Source organism: Chiloscyllium plagiosum, unplaced genomic scaffold (genome assembly GCF_037043375.1).
Source record: "Chiloscyllium plagiosum isolate Xiang-an unplaced genomic scaffold, Cpla_swu_hap1 HiC_scaffold_43, whole genome shotgun sequence".
NCBI lineage: Eukaryota > Metazoa > Chordata > Chondrichthyes > Orectolobiformes > Hemiscylliidae > Chiloscyllium > Chiloscyllium plagiosum.
Window position 1 is genome coordinate 19443739 of NW_028270181.1, and position 19959 is coordinate 19463697.

At 43.4% G+C, this 19959-nt stretch overlaps 1 protein-coding gene across 1 annotated transcript in view; it reads right to left on the reverse strand.

The window, feature by feature from the left end:
• Positions 1-7373: 7373 nt before the first annotated feature.
• Positions 7374-19959, reverse strand: part of echs1 (enoyl CoA hydratase, short chain, 1, mitochondrial) — a 44846-nt gene continuing 32260 nt past the window's right edge. The window contains exons 4-8 of the mRNA XM_087982274.1: positions 15266-15365; positions 11956-12060; positions 10476-10595; positions 8136-8203; positions 7374-8050 (exon numbers count right to left, since the gene is read on the reverse strand). Of these exons, the coding sequence (XP_087838400.1) occupies positions 7985-8050; positions 8136-8203; positions 10476-10595; positions 11956-12060; positions 15266-15365 (459 nt within the window). The 3' untranslated portion in view covers positions 7374-7984. The remainder of the gene's footprint in view (positions 8051-8135; positions 8204-10475; positions 10596-11955; positions 12061-15265; positions 15366-19959) is intronic.

Genomic DNA, 19959 nt, shown 5'->3' on the forward strand with positions numbered 1-19959 from the left:
GGAGGCTCTGGGACAGCTGTGTTGACCTGGTATTGTCAGTGTGTTTTGGGACGTGGATTCCATTGTCTGCAAATGCTGTCTGGTTTCACTTGCCAGCCTGGATGGTCCTTACTGAGGCATTCTGGGTATAGTTTGGTCAAGTTTGCTTTCCTGTGTTTTGTGTGGGCCTGTTATGGGTAGGCAGGGCGGCAGATCTTTTCCCAGAATAACTTTAGGAAACACTCTAAGGTTGGGACTGATCAGGGACATATACCAACCAACATATGAATTTGGAGATGCAGGTCATTCAGCCTCTCAGACCTTTTCTGCTATTGGATAAGATCATAGCCATTCAGAATCTGGCCTCAATTCCACTTTCTTGACCAATATCTATCTATCTCTACCCCAAAATTATTTAACAATCTGTCTCCACCACTCCCTGGGGAAGAAACTTCCACAGGCTCAGAAACTTCTGAGAGAAAATCATTCTCCATCTCAAGCAGAAGATCCTGATTTTTGTTGTAATCTCTCCCACAAGGGGAAGAATACTTTTGACACTCACTTCTGAAGGGAAGTCATATTTAATTGATCAAATATTTCGAGCAGTTTACTAGACCTACAGAGGGATAATACTGCAAATCTTGCTACAGCAGTTGAGGAATTTAAATGCAATCTGGAATAAGAAGCCACAATCAGTGATGGTAACCATGAAACATTTAAATATTCACCAGTTCACCGAAAATAAATCTGATATTTTTACCTGGGCTTGACTGTCGAAAAGTCCAAACTCATAAAAATATGGGTAACTCTTAACATCCCTCTGAAACGATCTGGCAAGTTAGTCAGATGTGACCTTCCGTCATCCTCTCTAAGGTGATTGGAGATGAGCAATGAATGCTCAGTATGTCTAGTGAATTTTAAAAAGTTATACAAAATTTTATCGAAATTAATATATTGGTCTGGCCCCCACCAGCTAAACTGAAGTGGTTTTAAAAATACAATGTCTAAAATATGTCTTTCAACAACTGTTTGGCTCTCTCAATATCGTTACAGACCAGTCCAGACCCCTCAAAACATTTCAAGAAAGTAGCCCAGACCCTAACTTTGCTAGTTGTTTTAAGCAGGTGTAAAGTGGATATTCCAGAAGAGATGCAGCTGGTCAACCACTTACTTTTAAACAAAACTATTTATTTACACACAAACAAATGAAAACTGAATTTGGAGTAACATAACTATTTAAAAATCCAATCAACTCTATCTCAACTTAATGCTGCTGCTCCAATTCTTGCAACATCCCCATAAACACTCACTTTGGCAAAAAGGTAAAATCAAACACAGGGTCTTACAGGAAAGATGTCAAAGAGAGAGGATCAGCCTGGAGCTGTTTCTTTGACCAGCAGCTGAACAGCCAGACTGCTAAAAATGCAAACCAGAGAAAAGCTGAGCTGGGAGAACTTGCCACTCCCCTTTCATTGTACAAGTGGTTTTTTTTTAAACTTAAAAGCTTTTTCAAGTAGATAAACCTAGACATCTCAGCAACTCAGCCTTGTTGTGAAAAAGACCAAAGACAACACAACATTGATAGAAGTCATGATTTGGAGATGCCGGTGTTGGACTAGGGTGTAAAAATCACACAACACCAGGTTATAGTCCAACAGGTTTAATTGGAAGCACACTAGCTTTCGGAGCGACGCTCCTTCATCAGGTAATAGTGGAGGGCTCAATCCTAACACACAGAATTTATAGCAAAAATTTACAGTGTGATGTAACCGAAATTACACATTGAAAAATTGATTGTCTGTTAAGCCTTTCATCTGTTAGAATACAGTGATAGTTTCACTTCTTTCATGTGTAAATCACAAAAATTTTTTTTAAAAAGTTGCATTCTCGGGTTAGCGGTTAACAATGGTGATAGCTAGACAATATGTTGAAGGTGTTGGCCCCCTGTGTTCTCTGTCTATGCCATGATGTTTAGATTGATTCTAATCTAAAAAGTGAGATAACGGAGTTTTACATAAATTCATGCAGTTTTTGAGCTCAGAGTTCTACATGAATGCATGCAGTTTTTGAGCAAAGTACAATGTAACCCTGCAAGTACAAATTCACCCCACAAAATATATGTGTGCATGTGGCTCTTTGTCTGTCTGTGTGTGTGTGTGTCTGTCTGGGTTGGGGGTTGTGAGTGTGAGAAAGTGTATGTGTGTGTGTAGTGAGTGCAGAGTGTCTTAAGTCTGTGAGGGGGTGCATGTGTGTGTCTGTAAGTAAGGGTGTGTGTGGGAGATAGAGGAGCTGCATTGTCACAATGAGCCAAATGTAGCGTCAGTGCCATTTTTAGACCCAACAAAATGTAACTATGGGATACATGCCCAGATTGAGCACAAGCTATGTCACTGTTAAACTGATATACATTAGTTTGAAAGAAGAGTTTTTCTAAAGATTATCTGAGTCCTCTACTTGAAACAAATGGAGTCTGTCGAATGTTTCAGGGTTCAAAATCTTCACTCGTTAGTTTAATCTCTTGCATTGCATGTTTATTGGGAAGGAACCATGCCAGTCCCAAAGCATGTGGTTGGGATGTTGCAGGTAAAGGGAGTCACTTACTCTGCCTACTGGAAACCAACTGGAAAACCAGACCGAAGGAAACTGAACAACAAAAGGTGTCTTTCAAAGTAAATGCTGGAATTCATCACTGAAAAGGAACCAGAGCAACAGAATCTTTACCCAACTTGTGAAATCAGGTCTTGAAACTGACCCTTGGTACCAGTAACCTTCACAGCAACATTGTTAATGTTTAACTATTCTTAGATTAGAGTCGATTCGATTCCCTACGGTGTGGAAACAGGCCCTTTGCCCCAACAAGTCAACACCGACCCTCCAAAGAGTAACCCACCCAGACCCATTTCCCTCTGACTAATGCACCTAACACTATGGGCAATTCACCTGACCTGCACATCTTTGGACTGTGGGAGGAAACCGGAGCACCCGGAGGAAACCCACGCAGAGACGGGGAGAATGTACAAACTTCATACACAGTTGTCCAAGGCTGGAATCGAACCTGGGACCCTGGTGCTGTGAGGCAGCAGTGCTAACCACTGAGCCACCCCATTGCTCTTCATAAGCAATGAGATAAAAGACTGATTCGTAAATCTAGACTTTTTAAAACAGTTTCATCTTTCTGAATTACCTCTTATTTCTAACGTGTCTACATTTATTACAAGTTCTTTTCACAATTCACAATCAGTTCACTCTATAAAGTTGGGTTAAAGTGGCTCCTTTTCAACCAAAAGTTTATTTGGGTCTGGGAGAAAAGTATGCACTAGGATAGAGATGTATTTTTAAAATTACCTTGTTGCAACCAACCGAGGAGATTAAGGAACGGGAAGTGAACTCATCCCTCCTCACATGTGTGTGTGCACACGCGTTGGTGTTTGTGTGTGTGCACGCGCGTGTTTGTGTGTGCACGCGCTTGTGTATGTGTGTGCGCGCGTTCTGTCTGGAACTGCAACAAATTGGGAACTGGGAACCTTGCCTTGCGATGTAACAATAGCCTGATGGCATAGTAATGGTGGAAGGACAAATGCACTGTTTTAAGAGTGGGAACAGAAGTTGTAAAGTGCTATTTAAAACAAGAAAAAGTGGGGGGGAACCAGAAGTAAAATGAGAAATGCCAAAAAAAGGAAGCGTATTTCCTTCAGGAGTTTAACACATCAGTGATAACTGAAAGTCAACAAAAGAGGGGATTGGGCCAACCTTTTTGCAAATGGAATTACAGAGCACTTTACAAGACACACTTCGGAAACTGGTGAGCAGCGATGAGTGGACTTAATCTTGAAATGTAATTTACTATAGTCTCGGCAACAATAGGTAATTGAAGAAGACGACACAGTATCACCGAGAGATGGGTCAGGTTAGAAACTAAATCCAAGAGCCACTAAAGCAACCAGGTTTGTGCTTTCGATCAAAGGCTCCATTTTCCATCAACCCCAGTGCCATCATTCAACCAACTCATCTATAATGAAAGGGCATTAAAATTAAAGATAATAAAAGCAAATCAGGTATTCTATTGGTTGCCTCCAAAAAGCTCCCTACAACCCTGATCTGCTTCACCTCACTTGACTTAAAGAGCAGGACAATTGTGCTTTGGACGCAGGAAGTAGCAATCACTAGCCAATAGCTCCTTGCGATGTTTGCCTAAAGTTTTCATGGAAATGGTCTTCCACTTTTAAAGGTGCCTTTTTTGTCATGTTTATTACAATGAGGAATGTCCATTCAGTCCAGACATCAAATTGTTCTAAAGCATTGTCCCATCATGCCTTGCACTGAAAGCAATCCCTTTGCTAAACAGACACTTGCATTTCTCAAACGAGCTGTCTGTCCAAGGTCAGTAGATGACCTTCACAGGTTGGTGCACACTACTCTCACATTTGAAACAGTTTTGTCTTGTATTGCTGCACCCATATCAGAGAGGTGGGCCTAATGTAACATCGGGCCTTACAAAGGCAGCTGCTGCTCCCAGTAATGGAGCTGTATCTGTGAGAATTGGAGTGTGCGAAGCCCCTCCTCACCACCCCAAATGACCCAATATAGCCCTTTCACAAACAAAAACGGCTATTGCTGGCAAAACACAGGAGGTCTGGCAGCATCCAGGGAGAGTCAGAGCTAACGCTTCAAGACATTTCTTCAGAATTGTTTCATTTTTTTTATTATAGTCCTTTGTTGATTATTTTCAATTTTTTTGCCACAAGCCTTCATTGTCGATGCAAGTAAACGATAGTTTGCTTATGTCCTTGAGGAAAGCAGTCGAGAAGTGTGGCGCTGGAAAAGCACAGGAGGTCAGGCAACATCCGAGGAGCAGGAGAGTTGACGTTTCCAGCATAAATCCTTCATCAGGGAAATGTGACTCTCCTGCTCCTCAGATGCTGCCCGACCTACTTTCCGACTCTCATCTCCAGCATCTGCAGTCCTACCTTAGGAAAGCACTCTTCTATCCTTATCTCAGATGGGTGATGATTGAAACCTTCCCCTCAGAGTGGACCAACAGGTCATTCAGTTGTATTGGAAAAGGCATCACCTTCTCAAGGGTGATTAGGGTTGGGTAAGAAATACTGTCCTCGGCGCCAATGCCCATATCCTGTGCCTGAATTTTAAAAATGAAATTGTGACATAATGCAATCATTGATGGCAACCGTTTAAACATTTATCCTTTTACGGGACGTGGATATCATTAGCAAGGCCTTTGTGCTCAGCCCTCAGAATGAGTGGTGCATTAAGCCTGTTCAGAGAGTCTCTAAGAGTCACTATATTGCTGTGGGACTGGAGTCACATGGAGGCCAGGTAAGGATAACAGACCTCCCTCCCTGAAGAGCACCAGGGAACCCTGAACTGTTTTTAATGACAATTAATGATGGCTTCAGATGAGTTTTAAATTCCTGAATTGCTGATTTAATTTAAAATCCACCAGCAGAGAGAAATACAAAGCTGAAAAAAATTGCAGGAAGGGGCTGTGAGACGAGAATAGCACTTATTAAATGGACACAATGGGAGATGGAGAGACAGTTTAGATTAATGAGGAGTCAGGTGATGAGGCGGCAGGATTATCAAACAGGGCAAGGTTAAGTATGAAAAGGTTTTGGCCAAGTTGGGGTTTATAAAAGATAGAGAATGGCAGGTTGGTAAAGAAAGCACACGATTAGTGGAAAATGTGAGCGAACAAGCAGCGGCTTATATTCTTTTTAACCCATTTTTCTAATCAACCTGGACAAAGATGTTATAGCAGGTGGAACTTAAACTGGGGTAGGGACACTACCTACTGCACCACTAAAGGGCTTCAGCAGTGGATTAAGATGAAGGAGGAGATAGGGTTCAGGTGGTGCTACATATGGCTAAATGCCAACTGAGTTTTATTACCATTTGTTTATCTAACAACAGATTTTCTTGCCTAGGTTCATTCAATACTGGATGCCCCTTCTCCCGCAAAGCCAAAATGGAGGACTCCAACTCAATGGTGTATGACAATAAGACCTTAAGACATAGGAGTGGAAGTAAGGCTATTTGGCCTATCAAGTCCACTCCACTATTCAAACATGGCTGATGGGCATTTTAACTCCACTTACCCGCACTCTCCCTGTAGCCCTTAATTCCCTGAGAGATCAAGAATTTGTCAATCTTTGCCTTGAAGACATTTAAAGTCCCGGCCTCCACTGCGCTCCGTGGCAATGAATTCCACAGGCCCACCACTCTCTGGCTGAAGAAATGTCTCCTCATTTCTATTCTAAATTGATCCCCTCTAATTCTAAGGCTCTGCCCACAAGTCCTAGTCTCCCGCCTAATGGAAACAAATTCCCAGATCCACCCTAAGCCATGCGTTATCTTGTAAGTTTCTATTAGATCTCCCTTCAACCTTCTAAACTCTAGTGAATACAATCCCAGGATCCGCAGCCGTTCATTGTACGTTAGGCCTACCGTTCCAGGGATCATCCATATGGAATCTCCACTGGACACGCTCCAGTGCCAAAATGTCCTTCCTGAAAGTGTCACTGCTTGACAACCTCAATGAAGTCATTATGTATACCCGTCTATAATAACATGATTACCTAAACAATGTGGCAGGTGTTTAAGACACGGCTGGTGGATTGCTGACTAGTGTCTGAACTGCTGTGATTCATCCCGTTCATAGTCCATCTCCTCCACCAACACAAAATAAATCCCAGTACATCTTCCAAGAATTGTCACATTTTTTCACAATCCCTCCAAAGGTTTTTCTCCTTGCCAATTGTGCTTACTGATCCTGAACAAATGTTTCACAGGACCTTCAACACTGTCAGCAGACTTGACCAAGTGGTCATTTTCACAGGCACTGAGAAGACAGGTTGGAGCAGAACCCCATACGGAGTTAACATTAAACTAAGTGAGCGACCATCATTCCTTCATGAGCACCATTGTGTATCTGTATTAAGCACGTTTTCGACATGGATAAGAATGTTTCTTCGTCTTTTAACCTGCAAATAGCTGGACTGAAAAATACACGCTTAAACACAGTAACCTTAAATAAGGATACATTTTCACTTTGCTTCTCTTTAAACAAAGAAAAATGGAAAATTCTGGCTAAGTGTGGGGGAAAACAAATTCATAAAATGTTCGTGATAGCAAACACATGCAAAACATTGTGCACATTCTCAACAACTATTAGAATTACCAACCATGGGAATAAGAATGGTAATGTTGAGGCAAACTCCAAGAGTTCTCTCTCAAGTTCACAATTTTTTCATGACCCTACATTCTGAAACTCTCTCCACCAGCGATATCTCTTCCCAGATTCTAATGCCTTCTCAAAACCTAATTTTTGATCCATCTCTAGTCAGCTCCTTTAAAAACATAAATTGTCACATTGAAGCTTTCGGAGAGTCTCAAAGGGCAAATTGCCTTTATTTTAATATTTTATTACTTGTTACTCAAGTACTTAAAAATGCATCCTTTTACAAAGAACCCACTCATTAAGTAACTGCTCACCCCTTGTATAATCACGCAGGTGCACTTCAATGCAATGCAAGTTGATCCAGAGTTGACCTGAGGCTGTTAGCTGCAGTCTGCTGCTGTAACAAATGTATTTCCACAAACCCTACAACACATTGATACATCTACTTTTTCAGTGACAAAACATTTAAAATGAGCTAAAGTAAAATTACTTGACAAAAGAAAAAAACAGCTGAAATGATTTGTGGAAAGTGGAAGTCATAACAGAATGGCTGTTGATTTAAAGATATCACTAATGATTAAAAACATTGTTCATATTTCTCTCTCAGTTACCCTGACAAAAATAAAGGAAAATACTGAGGCATTAAAATAAAATATTTATTTGGAATCAGAACCTGTTATTGTAATATTGTGCGTCATTTTGAAAACTTCAAATCTTGCTCTATCAACTTCCAGCTTTCTAATATTAACTTCCACCTTTCTAAGTGATGTTAGTATTTCGGTTCGCATTGCAATTCAGAACTTAACACAATCACTGGTCAGTGAAATTAGCCTTCCGCTTTTCAACAAATGCGCTCATGCCTTCTTTCCGATCATTCTGAAACAAAGAGTTGACATGGCGTAAGTGAGAAGTCTTGATAAATGAAGGTGCAATTTATTTTAATTGAATGTAGGATACCTACTGTGCAAAATGTCGAGTGGAACAAGCGCTTCTCCAATCGGTTTCCTTCTGCCAATGTCAATTCAAAAGCTGAAATAAAAGTACCGAACTGTTAAGCAGCTACAGTGCATCAAGGTCACTAAACATTGGGTAGGAGCAAATTACTACAGATGCTGGAATCTGAACTGAAAATCAATAATGCTGGAAATCGTAGCGAGTCAGCCACCATCCATGGAGAGCAAGCGAACGTGTTGAATCTCGCTGATGAAGCTCTGATGAAGAGTCATCCAGACTCGAAACATTAGCTTGCTCTCTCTCCTTGGATGCTGCCTGACCGGCTGTGATCTCCAGCATTTTTGGTTTTCATGAAACACTGGGTTATTTTAAGAGCTGTTATTCTTGCAAGTGGCAGTTTTAATTTGCTACCAAAAAAGTAACTAAACAGATTCGGTCTCCAAGCTACGTATTTATGGAAAAGTTGTAAATACAACTCTAGGATTGGACTCATCTGCAATGTGAAGACCCACAGAATCCATGACCAGTGACACGGAACTTTCTAGGTGGATTCTTAATGAGTGATTGCTGATGATGGCAACATATGGGCGGCACGGTGGCACAGTGGCTAGCACTGCTGCCTCACAGCACCGGAGACCCGGGTTCAATTCCCGCCTCAGGCGACTGACTGTTCTCCCCGTGTCTGCTGGGTTCCCTCCGGGTGCTCCGGTTTCCTCCCACAGTCCAAAGATGTGCAGGTCAGGTGAATTTGCCATGCTAAATTGCCCATAGTGATAGGCAATTTAGCATAGGGTAAATGTAGGGGAATGGGTGGGTTACGCTTCGGCGGGTCGGTGTGGACTTGTTGGGCCGAAGGGCCTGTTTCCACACTGTAATGTAATCTAATATTTGTTTTTAAACATCTACAAAAAAAAAATCCCTGAAAAATTATACACAGAGAAGGTTATTAAGGAAAGCACTGGAATGTTAATAGACCCAATACAACAACAAACTCAATTTTACATTAAACTCCATCATCTTCTGTAGGGTTTATTATGGGGTGGTTTTATTCAGAGTCTCTATTTTAATCATAGTTTTCCCTCAGAACATTCAACGCAAGATGAATTGGTTGTGACTACGGACTGAATGAAATAACAAGTCCAGAGCTAAAGCTCCACATCAAAATAGTGTGTTGTCTTTTATTACAGGAGCAAAGAAATCTTGCTTCAATTGTACAGAGTGCTGATGAGACCACACCTGGAGTATTCTGTACAGCTCTGGTCCCCTTGCCTCAGAGAGTATATATTTGCCAGAGAGGAAATTCAGCTGAGGTCCACCAGATTGATTCCTGAGATGGTGAGCAGTCCTATGTGGAGAGATGGAGATGGCTGGGCCTGTTTTCTTTGGAGTTTAGAAGTACGAGAGGCAATCTCACTTAAACATAAAAAAAATCCTTAAAGAGACAGACAGCAGATGGGGAAAGGATGCTCCTCTGGCTGTAGAGTCTGGAAACATGGGACGCTGTCTCAGAATAAAAGACATGCCATTTAGGACCTAGATGAGGAGGCTGCTCTTCACTCAGAGGTTGGCAAATCTTCTCCAACACAGAAGCTCAGTCATTGAGTAAGTTCAGGATAGAGTTCGAGAGATTTTTAGTTCCTAATGACACCAAGGACATGAGGAAGGCGCAGGAATGTCATGTTGAGATAGACGATTGGCCATGATCTAGAATGGCAAAGCACATCGACAGCTGAATGGAACTTTTGTTTCTATGTTCTATGCACTGGGCAAACTACAGGTCTCCAAGTACCAGGGAAGAGAGTGAGTGAAGCAAGTCTATCTCCAACCTTACCTCACAGGCAATCCAATTCACCCACTAAGCTGAAAATGCTCACCAGTTCAACAGTAAGTGAGGTTTTGATGTGCAGTACGCTGAAGGGGCAGAGAAATGCTTCCAAAAAGTCAACATTATTTTGAAACAAAGGGAATAAGTTGAACTAAAGATCATTACGTTCTTTTGAAAGTAAGCATAGAGTCAAAAATTAGGATTTTGAAATAATCTGAAAGGAAAGCCAAAGACTACCCACAAAAGACGCAGTATAACGCTTCTCAAATCTGGAACCAGACTATCAATCATTCCCTGAAATAAATAAATAAATAGATTGCACTGCGCCTTTCTAAAACACAGGCAATAAATCTCAATACTAAACAAACTCTGCAAATTATACAGAAACATTAATTCATTAAGCAGGAAGTAATGAATCTATATTATGAATTGACTGACGTCTGGTAAAAGAAGTCTCAAACCTCATTATTAAACAGATAGCTGCTTGGAACAAGACTGAGGATAAAGAATGAATCTGTTTACCACCATTGACTGCTTCCTTCGCCATTGCTGTAATAAGCTTCGAGTTGCTCGCTATTTTCTCTCCACATTTGATGGCTTCTTCCACCACTTCAGCGACTGGATATACTTTACTAACGAGTCCTTTTGGAAACAGAAACCATCAGTCCCATGTTAGTATCCAGGTAAATCTGTTGGAATTTAGCTTTGGGAACTGAAGAATATATCTATCAACTCAAAAGCTGCACATTGTGTGTCACAAAATGACAGAACCAACTGCATCCATTATTTCTTCTGGGCAAATCCCAAGTACTTGTAACTTGCATTAATTTCACTCCTTGCAGTGTGGACTATTTGTTGCAAAATCCCAAACTTCACTGCATTTGAGAATACCACTGCTAAGCTCCAATGTGTTTTCAGCATAAATATTGAAATCAATCTGATTCGAATGATTGTCATGATAGTGCTAAGCCACACGTCACATGTGCTTATTACAAATACAGTGAAAAATCAATCAAATCGATTTCAATGTTTATGAAGAAAACATTCCGACAGCTTGAAAGAAAATAGGGATACTGCAAGGTCTCATTTTTTCTGTATGTTCAAAATCTTTACTGTAAAGCAGAACTGCAGTCATATCTTTAATCAAAAATATTCCTGAATTTGGACACGATTAACTTGATTCTTCTTAGTGGGTGATAGCTCTCCATTTCTGGATGCTCACTTCTGTGTAAGAAAGAACATGCACTGAGGTCTTTTCCCGTTCCCTCAACATCCTAAAGCTTTCACAAGCTATGGTGACTCTTCCAAAGTGCAATCCCTTGGACAGACAAACCTGCACACAGCAAGTCCCACAGTCACTAACGGGAACAGGGGATAATCGGATTCCACTAGTGTCAGCTGGGAATGAACGTGGGCTAGGTCTACTCTCCCTGGAGCGTCAGAGGCTGAAGGGTGACCTTACAGAGGTTTACAAAATCATGGATATGATGAATAGTCCCCAGGGTAGGCGAGTCCATGGGTTTAAAGTGAGAGGAGAAAGAGGGACCTAAGGGGCAACCTTTTCATACAGAGGGTGGTACGTGTCTGGAATGAGCTGCCAGAGGAAGTGATAGAGGCTGGTACAATTATAACATTATAACATTTAAAAGGCATCTGGATGGGTATATGAATAGGAAGGGTGTAGAGAGATATGCGTCTAGTACTGGCAAATGGGATTAGTTTAGATTATGATGTTTGGTCGGCATGGACGAGTTGGACCACAGGGTCGGTTTCCATGCTGTACATCTCTATGACTCAATGACACAGAGATGGTTTACATCACCCAAATACACTGACAAGGCCTCACTTTATAAAATTTCCCTCAGTACTGAAGGTGATGACTTGGATCGTGGATGTGAGTCAGAGTGGGACACACTAATGAATGAGGAGTTGACATTTAATTGCTTCCCCAAATACCCTGATGTTGATGGAGAGGAGAACAACATTTCAATAATCCAACAACCTGCTGCTTTTGCTTCCTGTGCAGAAATCCTGTCTCCAGTGAGGACCATTTCCATCGCGAGTGACTTCCCAACTGCTTTAGTTAACCGCTGTGTTCCACCAGCACCTGCCAGAGAGAAAAGACACTGCAGTTTTCCCAACATCTGCCCAGTTACACTGTAACACAGCATTTTTAGCAAAGCGAAAGATCCCAGGGAAGCTCACGACCCTTGTAAATCAAAGCTCAACACTGCGCGACGTGAGGGGATAGTGGGTCACATGACCAAACAGCTGGGTTTCAAGGTAAGGAGGAAGGAGATGGAGAACCGAGGGTGGGGGGGACTTTCAATCGGGACCCTGGCAACTGAAGCAGCAATAAAGAGGAAGGATTTGCAAAAGGCTAAGATTCCAAGAATAGAAAATCGACGCTTGAAACGTGGATTTTCCTGCTCCTCGGATGCTGCCAGACCTGCCGAGCTTTTCCAGCACCACTCTAACCTAGACTCTGATCTCCAGCATCTGCAGTCCTCACTTTCACCTAGGATTCCAAGAATGCCAACATCTCAGATAGTTGTGGGGCTCGGAAAGATAACAGAGGTAAGAAAGGATGAGGTGATGAGCATTTTAAAAGTGAGACCTGCCCTCAGTGGAAGCCAAATGCAGGTCAGCTATTAGAATAAGCAATGTAACTGCGTGGCCTTTTTCTGATCACCCGTCCCCATTCAACAATACATTTTGAAATTGGGCCATTTACAATAATATTGCTTCCAAACTCCAAATGGTATTTGAGTTAAACCTCACAGTGGTATTAAAATACCAGGTTATAGCCAAGATAGACAGCAGCTGATCTCATTCTGCTGAAGTGGGTGTAATTTCACCTTATGCTCTGTATAAAATTGCAAAGATGAAAGTTTTCCTTGGAACACTGAAGGTTGAGGGGTGACAGGATTGTGGGGTACAAAATTGTGAGGGGTAGACATAGAGGAGACGGAGGAACCTGCCTTCTCTTGGCAGACAGTTCAAAAACCAAGGGTCATAGATTCAAGCTGAGAGGCAGAAGGATTAGATGGTGAGTGTCTGGAATTCACTGCCTGTGTTGGTGGTGGAGTCACAGACCCGAAACTCTTAACAGAACCTGTAACTTAACCTTAAGTGCTGAAACTTGCAGCACCATGAGCCAGATACAGGAAGACGAGATTAGAAAGAGCATCTGGATGTCTTTGGATCGACATGGGTAAGATGGCTCCCTTCTGTATCATTTCTATAGTCCTATGGAGAACAGCCAAGGAAAACTTGGGAATAATTTTGAGACAGTAGGAGATGGTGAACGAGGCATTTAATTAATTGATTTAGTGATACTTATTTTGATCAGTTCAACACCATTGTAAGAGTAATAAATTAAGCAGTCCTGAAGTCTTAGTTGGAGTTTTGCTTAACGGAAGCTTGGATTGGAAACTGCTGCTCCATCTTCCCAGCGCAATCCTTTTGAGATGGACTTTTCCCTAAGGAGCTGAAATTGCAACATTATATCTCGTGTATTATATCACTCCACTGCAAGAAATATGACCTTTTTGTTCCTTGGTAATACAGAAGTTAAATATTGCTGCTAAAGAGAGACATGTCATCAAAATGTTTTGTTTTACACTCATTAGAGGACTGTTATCCCCCAAGCTTTTGTTTAAATTCAAACCAGGCAAAGATGTTGTGAAACTTGAAAGGGTTCAGAAAAGATTTACAAGGAGGTTGCCAGGGTTGGAAGGTTTGAGCTACAGGGAGAGGCTAAACAGGCTGAGGCTGTTTTCCCTGGAGCGTCGGAGGCTGAGAGGTGACCTTATAGAGGTTTACAAAATTATGAGGGGTACGGATAGGGTAAATAGAAAAAGTATTTTCCCTGGGGTGGGGGAATCCAGAAGTAGAGGGCATAGGTTGAGGGTGAGAGGGGAAAGATATAAAAGGGACCTGAAGGGCAACTTTTTCCACGCAGAGGGTGGCACGTGTACGGAATGAGCTGCCAGAGGAAGTGGTGGAGGCTGGTACAATTGCAGCATTTAAGAGGCATTTGGATGGGTATATAAATAAGAAGGGTTTGGAGGGATACGGGCCGAGTGCTGGCAGGTGGGACTAGATTGGGTTGGGATATCTGGTCGGCATGGACGGGTTGGACCGAAGGGTCTGTTTCCATGCTGTAGATCTCTATGACTCTGACCCAATGACTGATTAATCTGTTCCCTGGTGAACTCTCAATGGCAATGTCTCCACCAGAGTGCATTTGCCAGACAACCAGCATCCCTCTTCTCATGCAGCATAAACTGCTGCTCCTTTGGACATTTGATATTCTTGCGACTTCGTCCTGAGACATTCGAGATGATAAAGTGTGCCTCTTTTCTCAGCCATAATATTTGCTTTCTAAAATGTTTTGGAAAACATCTTTGGGGGATGGAGAATGTCAAATGTGGAACAGATGACACAATAGGAAAGTGATAGGAGCTAAGGATGGATTTCACATCACACAATTAAGAAAGTTATATTTTCCGCTAATCTGTGTCCGAAAACCTGCAGAAGTGCACTCTCCGAAAGCGATTCAATTGGAACTTTCAAAAGAGAAGTTGATAAATACCTGACATGGAAACATTTATACAACTGTAGTCGGACTGTAGGGAAAGGGCAGGCATGTGGGACTAACTAGTTTAGATTTGGAATATTAGTTGTGAATGACATAGCAAAGAAGATAACACTCTCAGTACTTATTTCACATCTAGTTACTCAGATTTCAGAACATGATTACATCCACCCACAGCAGATAGCAACAGAAAATATCTGGCTGCAACAGTAAAATGGTCATTTGCTAAAGTAATATAAACATGCAAACCAATCACTTCCATAAGCTTTACCGCAAATGCTTGGTAATTGTTTAAGTCAACTAATTTAATTAGAAAGAACGAACTGCGGATGCTGGAAATCAGAAACAAAAAACAGAAATAGCTGGAAAAGCTCAGCAGGTCTGGCAGTGTGGAGAGAAATCAGTGGGGACATTTCGGGCTGAAAAACCCTCCGACAGAAGGTTATTTGCACAAATGTCGATCCAAAATTCCACTGATTTGTAGTACCCAGTGGTTAACAATCCATGTCCCCGATACATAGCGTGTGACTGCTGCCAGGCTTATTGTGAAATGATCTTAACAAAACCCTGCCTATAACACTGAACGGACAAACCTTCAAGCTGACAGGCAGCAACAAGCAGACAATGTCAAACTACAGTACAATTTCAGAATTGCCAACTGACAATAAAACTTTACCATTTACCTACTAATAATACTGTGCAGAACATTTACCAGGAATGGTTCCCAACAGTATCTCTGGTTGCCCAAACTGTGCCTTTTCTCCTGCGTATATGATATCGCACATCATGGCCAACTCACAGCCTCCTCCGAGCTACACAACAAAAGGTTCAAACGTTACATTCTCAATCTTTCTCCAGCATTTTAAGTGCACATTTTAATTTGATGCCATTTATTTTCGGAACCATCTATTAGTTCAACTGGACAAAACCTGAAGCATTATCCAAAATCGAAGTTTAGTTACAAATGTGATGAAATTGCACGATTTAACTCTGTAAATCAGTATCATTTTCAGGGTTTCAAACTAGAGGCATCTGGGTGTTGGTGACTTTGGAGAAGGGTGTAAAACACACAAAAAAAACATACAAAATCAACGAGTCCTTGCAGAACCATGATCTTAACCAGAACTTAAAAGAAGTTCTGGGATTTACATATTAATGAACCGAAACCTGCAACCCATTCTAAGGGATGAAAGACTTAAAACAGCAGTTTAGGTTTGTTCAATATACCATTTCAGTTGCATGACATTGTGATCTTTTGCTTTAAATTCTGTGTCTTATGATCCTGCTCCACAACCACCTGATGAAGGAGCAGTGCTCCGAAAGCTAGTGCTTCCAAATAAACCTGTTGGACTGAATAACCTAGTGTTGCATGATTTTTAACTTTGTCCACTGCAGTCCATCACCGGCACCTTCTCATCATAATCTACTTCATGTCAGAGAATAAGCAAACCCCTGGAATGTTAATGGAAGATTGTTCATAATGTGGGGTTTACAACAGGGAGAATAAACATTGAAAACTGTTAGTTTGCCTTTTGTTTAGAATAAGCAAAAATTGATGTTAGCTTAGAAAATCCAGAGACTGAAAGCTTTTAGGGCAGTTTGGGTGAACACCCAACTGGGGTCAGAATTAAATACACATTTTCTCTCCAAGAACAAAGTATAGAACAGTTCAGTGGATGCTCAGTTACGTTTGTGTGAACACTTATCACAGAATCCCACCAGTGGGGTAAGAGGCTATTGAGTCTGCACCGACCCTCTAAAGTGCATCCCATCAAGAATCTGTCCTCTATCCTATCCCTGAAAGACCACGGTTATAATGACCAATCCACCTAGCCTGCACATCCGTGGATCATAAGACCATAAGACATAGATGCAGAAGTTAGGCCATTCAGCCCATCAAGTCTGCTCCGCCTTTCAATCATGGCTCAACCCCAATTTCCCACTTTCTCCCTTGACCCCTTGACAATCAAGAACCTATCTATCTCCGTCTTACATATACTCAATGACCTGGCCTCCACCACCTTTCATAGAATCCCCACTCTCTGGCTGAAGACATTCTTTATCTCCGTTCTACAAGGTCTTCCCTTTACCCTAAGGCTGTGCCCTTGGGTCCGAGTCTCTCCCACCAAAGGAAACATCTTCCCAACATCCACTCTGTCCAGGCCATTCCATATTTTGTAAGTTTCAATTAGACCGCCCCCCCCCCCCCCCCATCCTTCTAAACTCTGGATACAGACCCAGAGTCCTCAAACATTTCTTATATGTTAAGCTTTTTGTTTCTGAGACCATTCTCGTGAACCTCCTCTGAACCCACTCCAGGGTCAGTACATCCTTCCTGAGATATTGGGCCCAAAACTGTGCACGATACTCCAAAGGATCGTGTGAGGAAACCGGTGCACCCAGCAAGAACGCAGCACAGAGACACAGGGAGAATATGGAAACGCCAGACAAGGCTGGACTCGAACCTGAGTCCCTGGTGCCGTGAGGGCAAATACCTGGTGAAACTTCTACAACAGGAGCGTTAACCTAAACATTGGAAGATTGTTAAAAGATTGAGAAAGTCTAAGATTTCAGTTTTGTGAATACTCATTCACAGGGAGGAAGTTAAGTCAGACTTAAAGATTTGATACAGAAAGGTGGTTATTTCAGATCTGAAACACGGTAAAGCGTTGGTGTTGGATAATAGATGAACCTTCCCTTTGCTGTGTGTTTTAAGACCTTTCAAACTATGCTCTCTGCAGAGGAACCTCGATTATCCAAATAACATAGGCAGGGAGTATTTTATTCAAATAATTGAATGTTCGAATAACACAATGTTTGCCAAGAATCAGTATCTTGTGATCTTGTTCAGAGATAATCTGAAATTCGGATAACTGATGTTTGGATAATCGAGGTTCCTCTGTATTTAGAAAGCTTGGTTTGTTTTAATATTTTAATCTTTTGCAGAATAAATCGGCTGTGAGTAACCATCTTGTACAATTTCTCTTGGGAAGAATGGAAAGAGACATCAGTCAGAAAGTTCTCCGTCATTTGTAGCACAAGGAAAGCATACAGAATGCAGGGCTGCTCTTCCGAACAATCCAGCAATCTGTAAGTGTTGTAACCACAGAACTAGTGAGGAACAAAAGGCCCTCCCTCACTCTCCCATGGTCCTGATGGGTTTAGACAGATTGTTCAACTACGGAAACTAGGGCAGCCTCTGAATTTGGTTTTCAAGTCTTCAACCAATTAACTTTGGAAAGAGAACCTTTGGGCGAGAAATAGACCTGCAACATTCTGACAGACTGCACTTACTTTTATAAGTACCTCTTATCCATCTCAACTATTTATCATTGCATATGCCTTTTTTAAAGCTGAAAACCTGATCACTTTTACTTCTGTCACCACAAGTTTTACACTCAATTAACTTTATCTTGTTTAAGATTGCAGCTTTGCTTTTTTTATACTGGAACAGTTGAAAACTAAAAGAAAGCTGAACAAGTTATAGATTTTTGCAGGTAATGGATCACTCTCGGGGATATGGCTGGTACAGTTACGACACTGTCTGTGTTTGGGGAAACACACAAAATTAAAAATTATTACTTTATTCTTCAATCTGTGGTTAAAAAATTATGTTGTGATTATGAATGCTGCCAAATTGTAGGATGAGCATCAAAATTATTTTATACTATAATAGAGAAATTCATTAAGTTGGAAAAAACCATGGAATGGACCCATGTGACATCAGTGAACTAAACTTGATCTGAAATTCCACCTTCTGCTATTATAGCAGATTCATTCAACCAGTGAGAAAACAGGGAGAGGAGATTCAAATGAATACATCAAACATTAGTCAGATGAAATCCCAAAGGTGAATTTCGGAGCTGATGGACTGAGTTATAACAGAGAGCACAGATCTACAAATGAAGCAGTGAAGTAGCACTGAGGGCAAATATGTTATTCCCCTGACAGCTAAGACTGACCACTTCCACTTGTCTAATACCTTGGTCACAGGTCAGACTCCATAGTGGAGTGTTGATGCAATACTTATCATGGATGCTTACAACTGTACATGTCAGTGGGCAGGGCAGCAAAGGGTTGAAGCTCCTACAGAAAGACAGAGTTGCTAAAACTAATTGACTGAACATTCTACAGTCACGTATACAATGGCTACTGCTCAGACCAATCAAGGAGAAGGGAAGCAGTTCTGGTACCTGATTGGAAGGATTGGCGCTTCAAAACGTGATGTGGATGTTTTTGATTTGATGGAAGCCGCTAAGAGATCAGGGATAAAACCCTGCAACATCTCAGCCCTCTAGCGTAACTCCCAGAGGAACAGCAAAGGAGGTGAGGTGTGAGGGAGGTGAGACGTGAGGTGAGGTGAGGTGAGGTGAGGTGAGGGGGTGGGGTGACGGGCCGGGAGGTGAGCAGCATGAGGTGAGGCGAGAGGCGAGAGGCGAGAGGCGAGAGGTGAGGGGCGAGAGTTGCGGGGCGGGAGTTGAGGGGTGCGGGGCGGGAGTTGAGGGGCGGGAGGTGAGGGGTGCGGGGCTTGAGGTGAGGGGTGCGGGGCTTGAGGTGAGGGGTGCGGGGCTTGAGGTGAGGGGTGCGGGGCTTGAGGTGAGGGGCGCGGGGCTTGAGGTGAGGGGCGGGAGGTGAGGGGCGGGAGGTGAGGGGCGGGAGGTGAGGGGCGGGAGGTGAGGGGCGGGAGGTGAGGGGCGGGAGGTGAGGGGCGGGAGGTGAGGGGCGGGAGGTGAGGGGCGGGAGGTGAGGGGCGGGAGGTGAGGGGCGGGAGGTGAGGGGCGGGAGGTGAGGGGCGGGAGGTGAGGGGCGGGAGGTGAGGGGCGGGAGGTGAGGGGCGGGAGGTGAGGGGCGGGAGGTGAGGGGCGGGAGGTGAGGGGCGGGAGGTGAGGGGCGGGAGGTGAGGGGCGGGAGGTGAGGGGCGGGAGGTGAGGGGCGGGAGGTGAGGGGCGGGAGGTGAGGGGCGGGAGGTGAGGGGCGGGAGGTGAGGGGCGGGAGGTGAGGGGCGGGAGGTGAGGGGCGGGAGGTGAGGGGCGGGAGGTGAGGGGCGGGAGGTGAGGGGCGGGAGGTGAGGGGCGGGAGGTGAGGGGCGGGAGGTGAGGGGCGGGAGGTGAGGGGTGCGGGGCGGGAGGTGAGGGGTGCGGGGCGGGAGGTGAGGGGTGCGGGGCAGGAGGTGAGGGGTGCGGGGCGGGAGGTGAGGGGTGCGGGGCGGGAGGTGAGGGGCGGGAGTTGAGGGGCGGGAGGTGAGGGGTGCGGGGCGGGAGGTGAGGGGTGCGGGGCGGGAGGTGAGGGGTGCGGGGCGGGAGGTGAGGGGCGGGAGGTGAGGGGCGGGAGGTGAGGAGTGCAGGGCGAGAGGTGAGGAGTGCGGGGTGAGGGGAGAGAGGCGAGGGGCGAGGGGTGAAATCAACC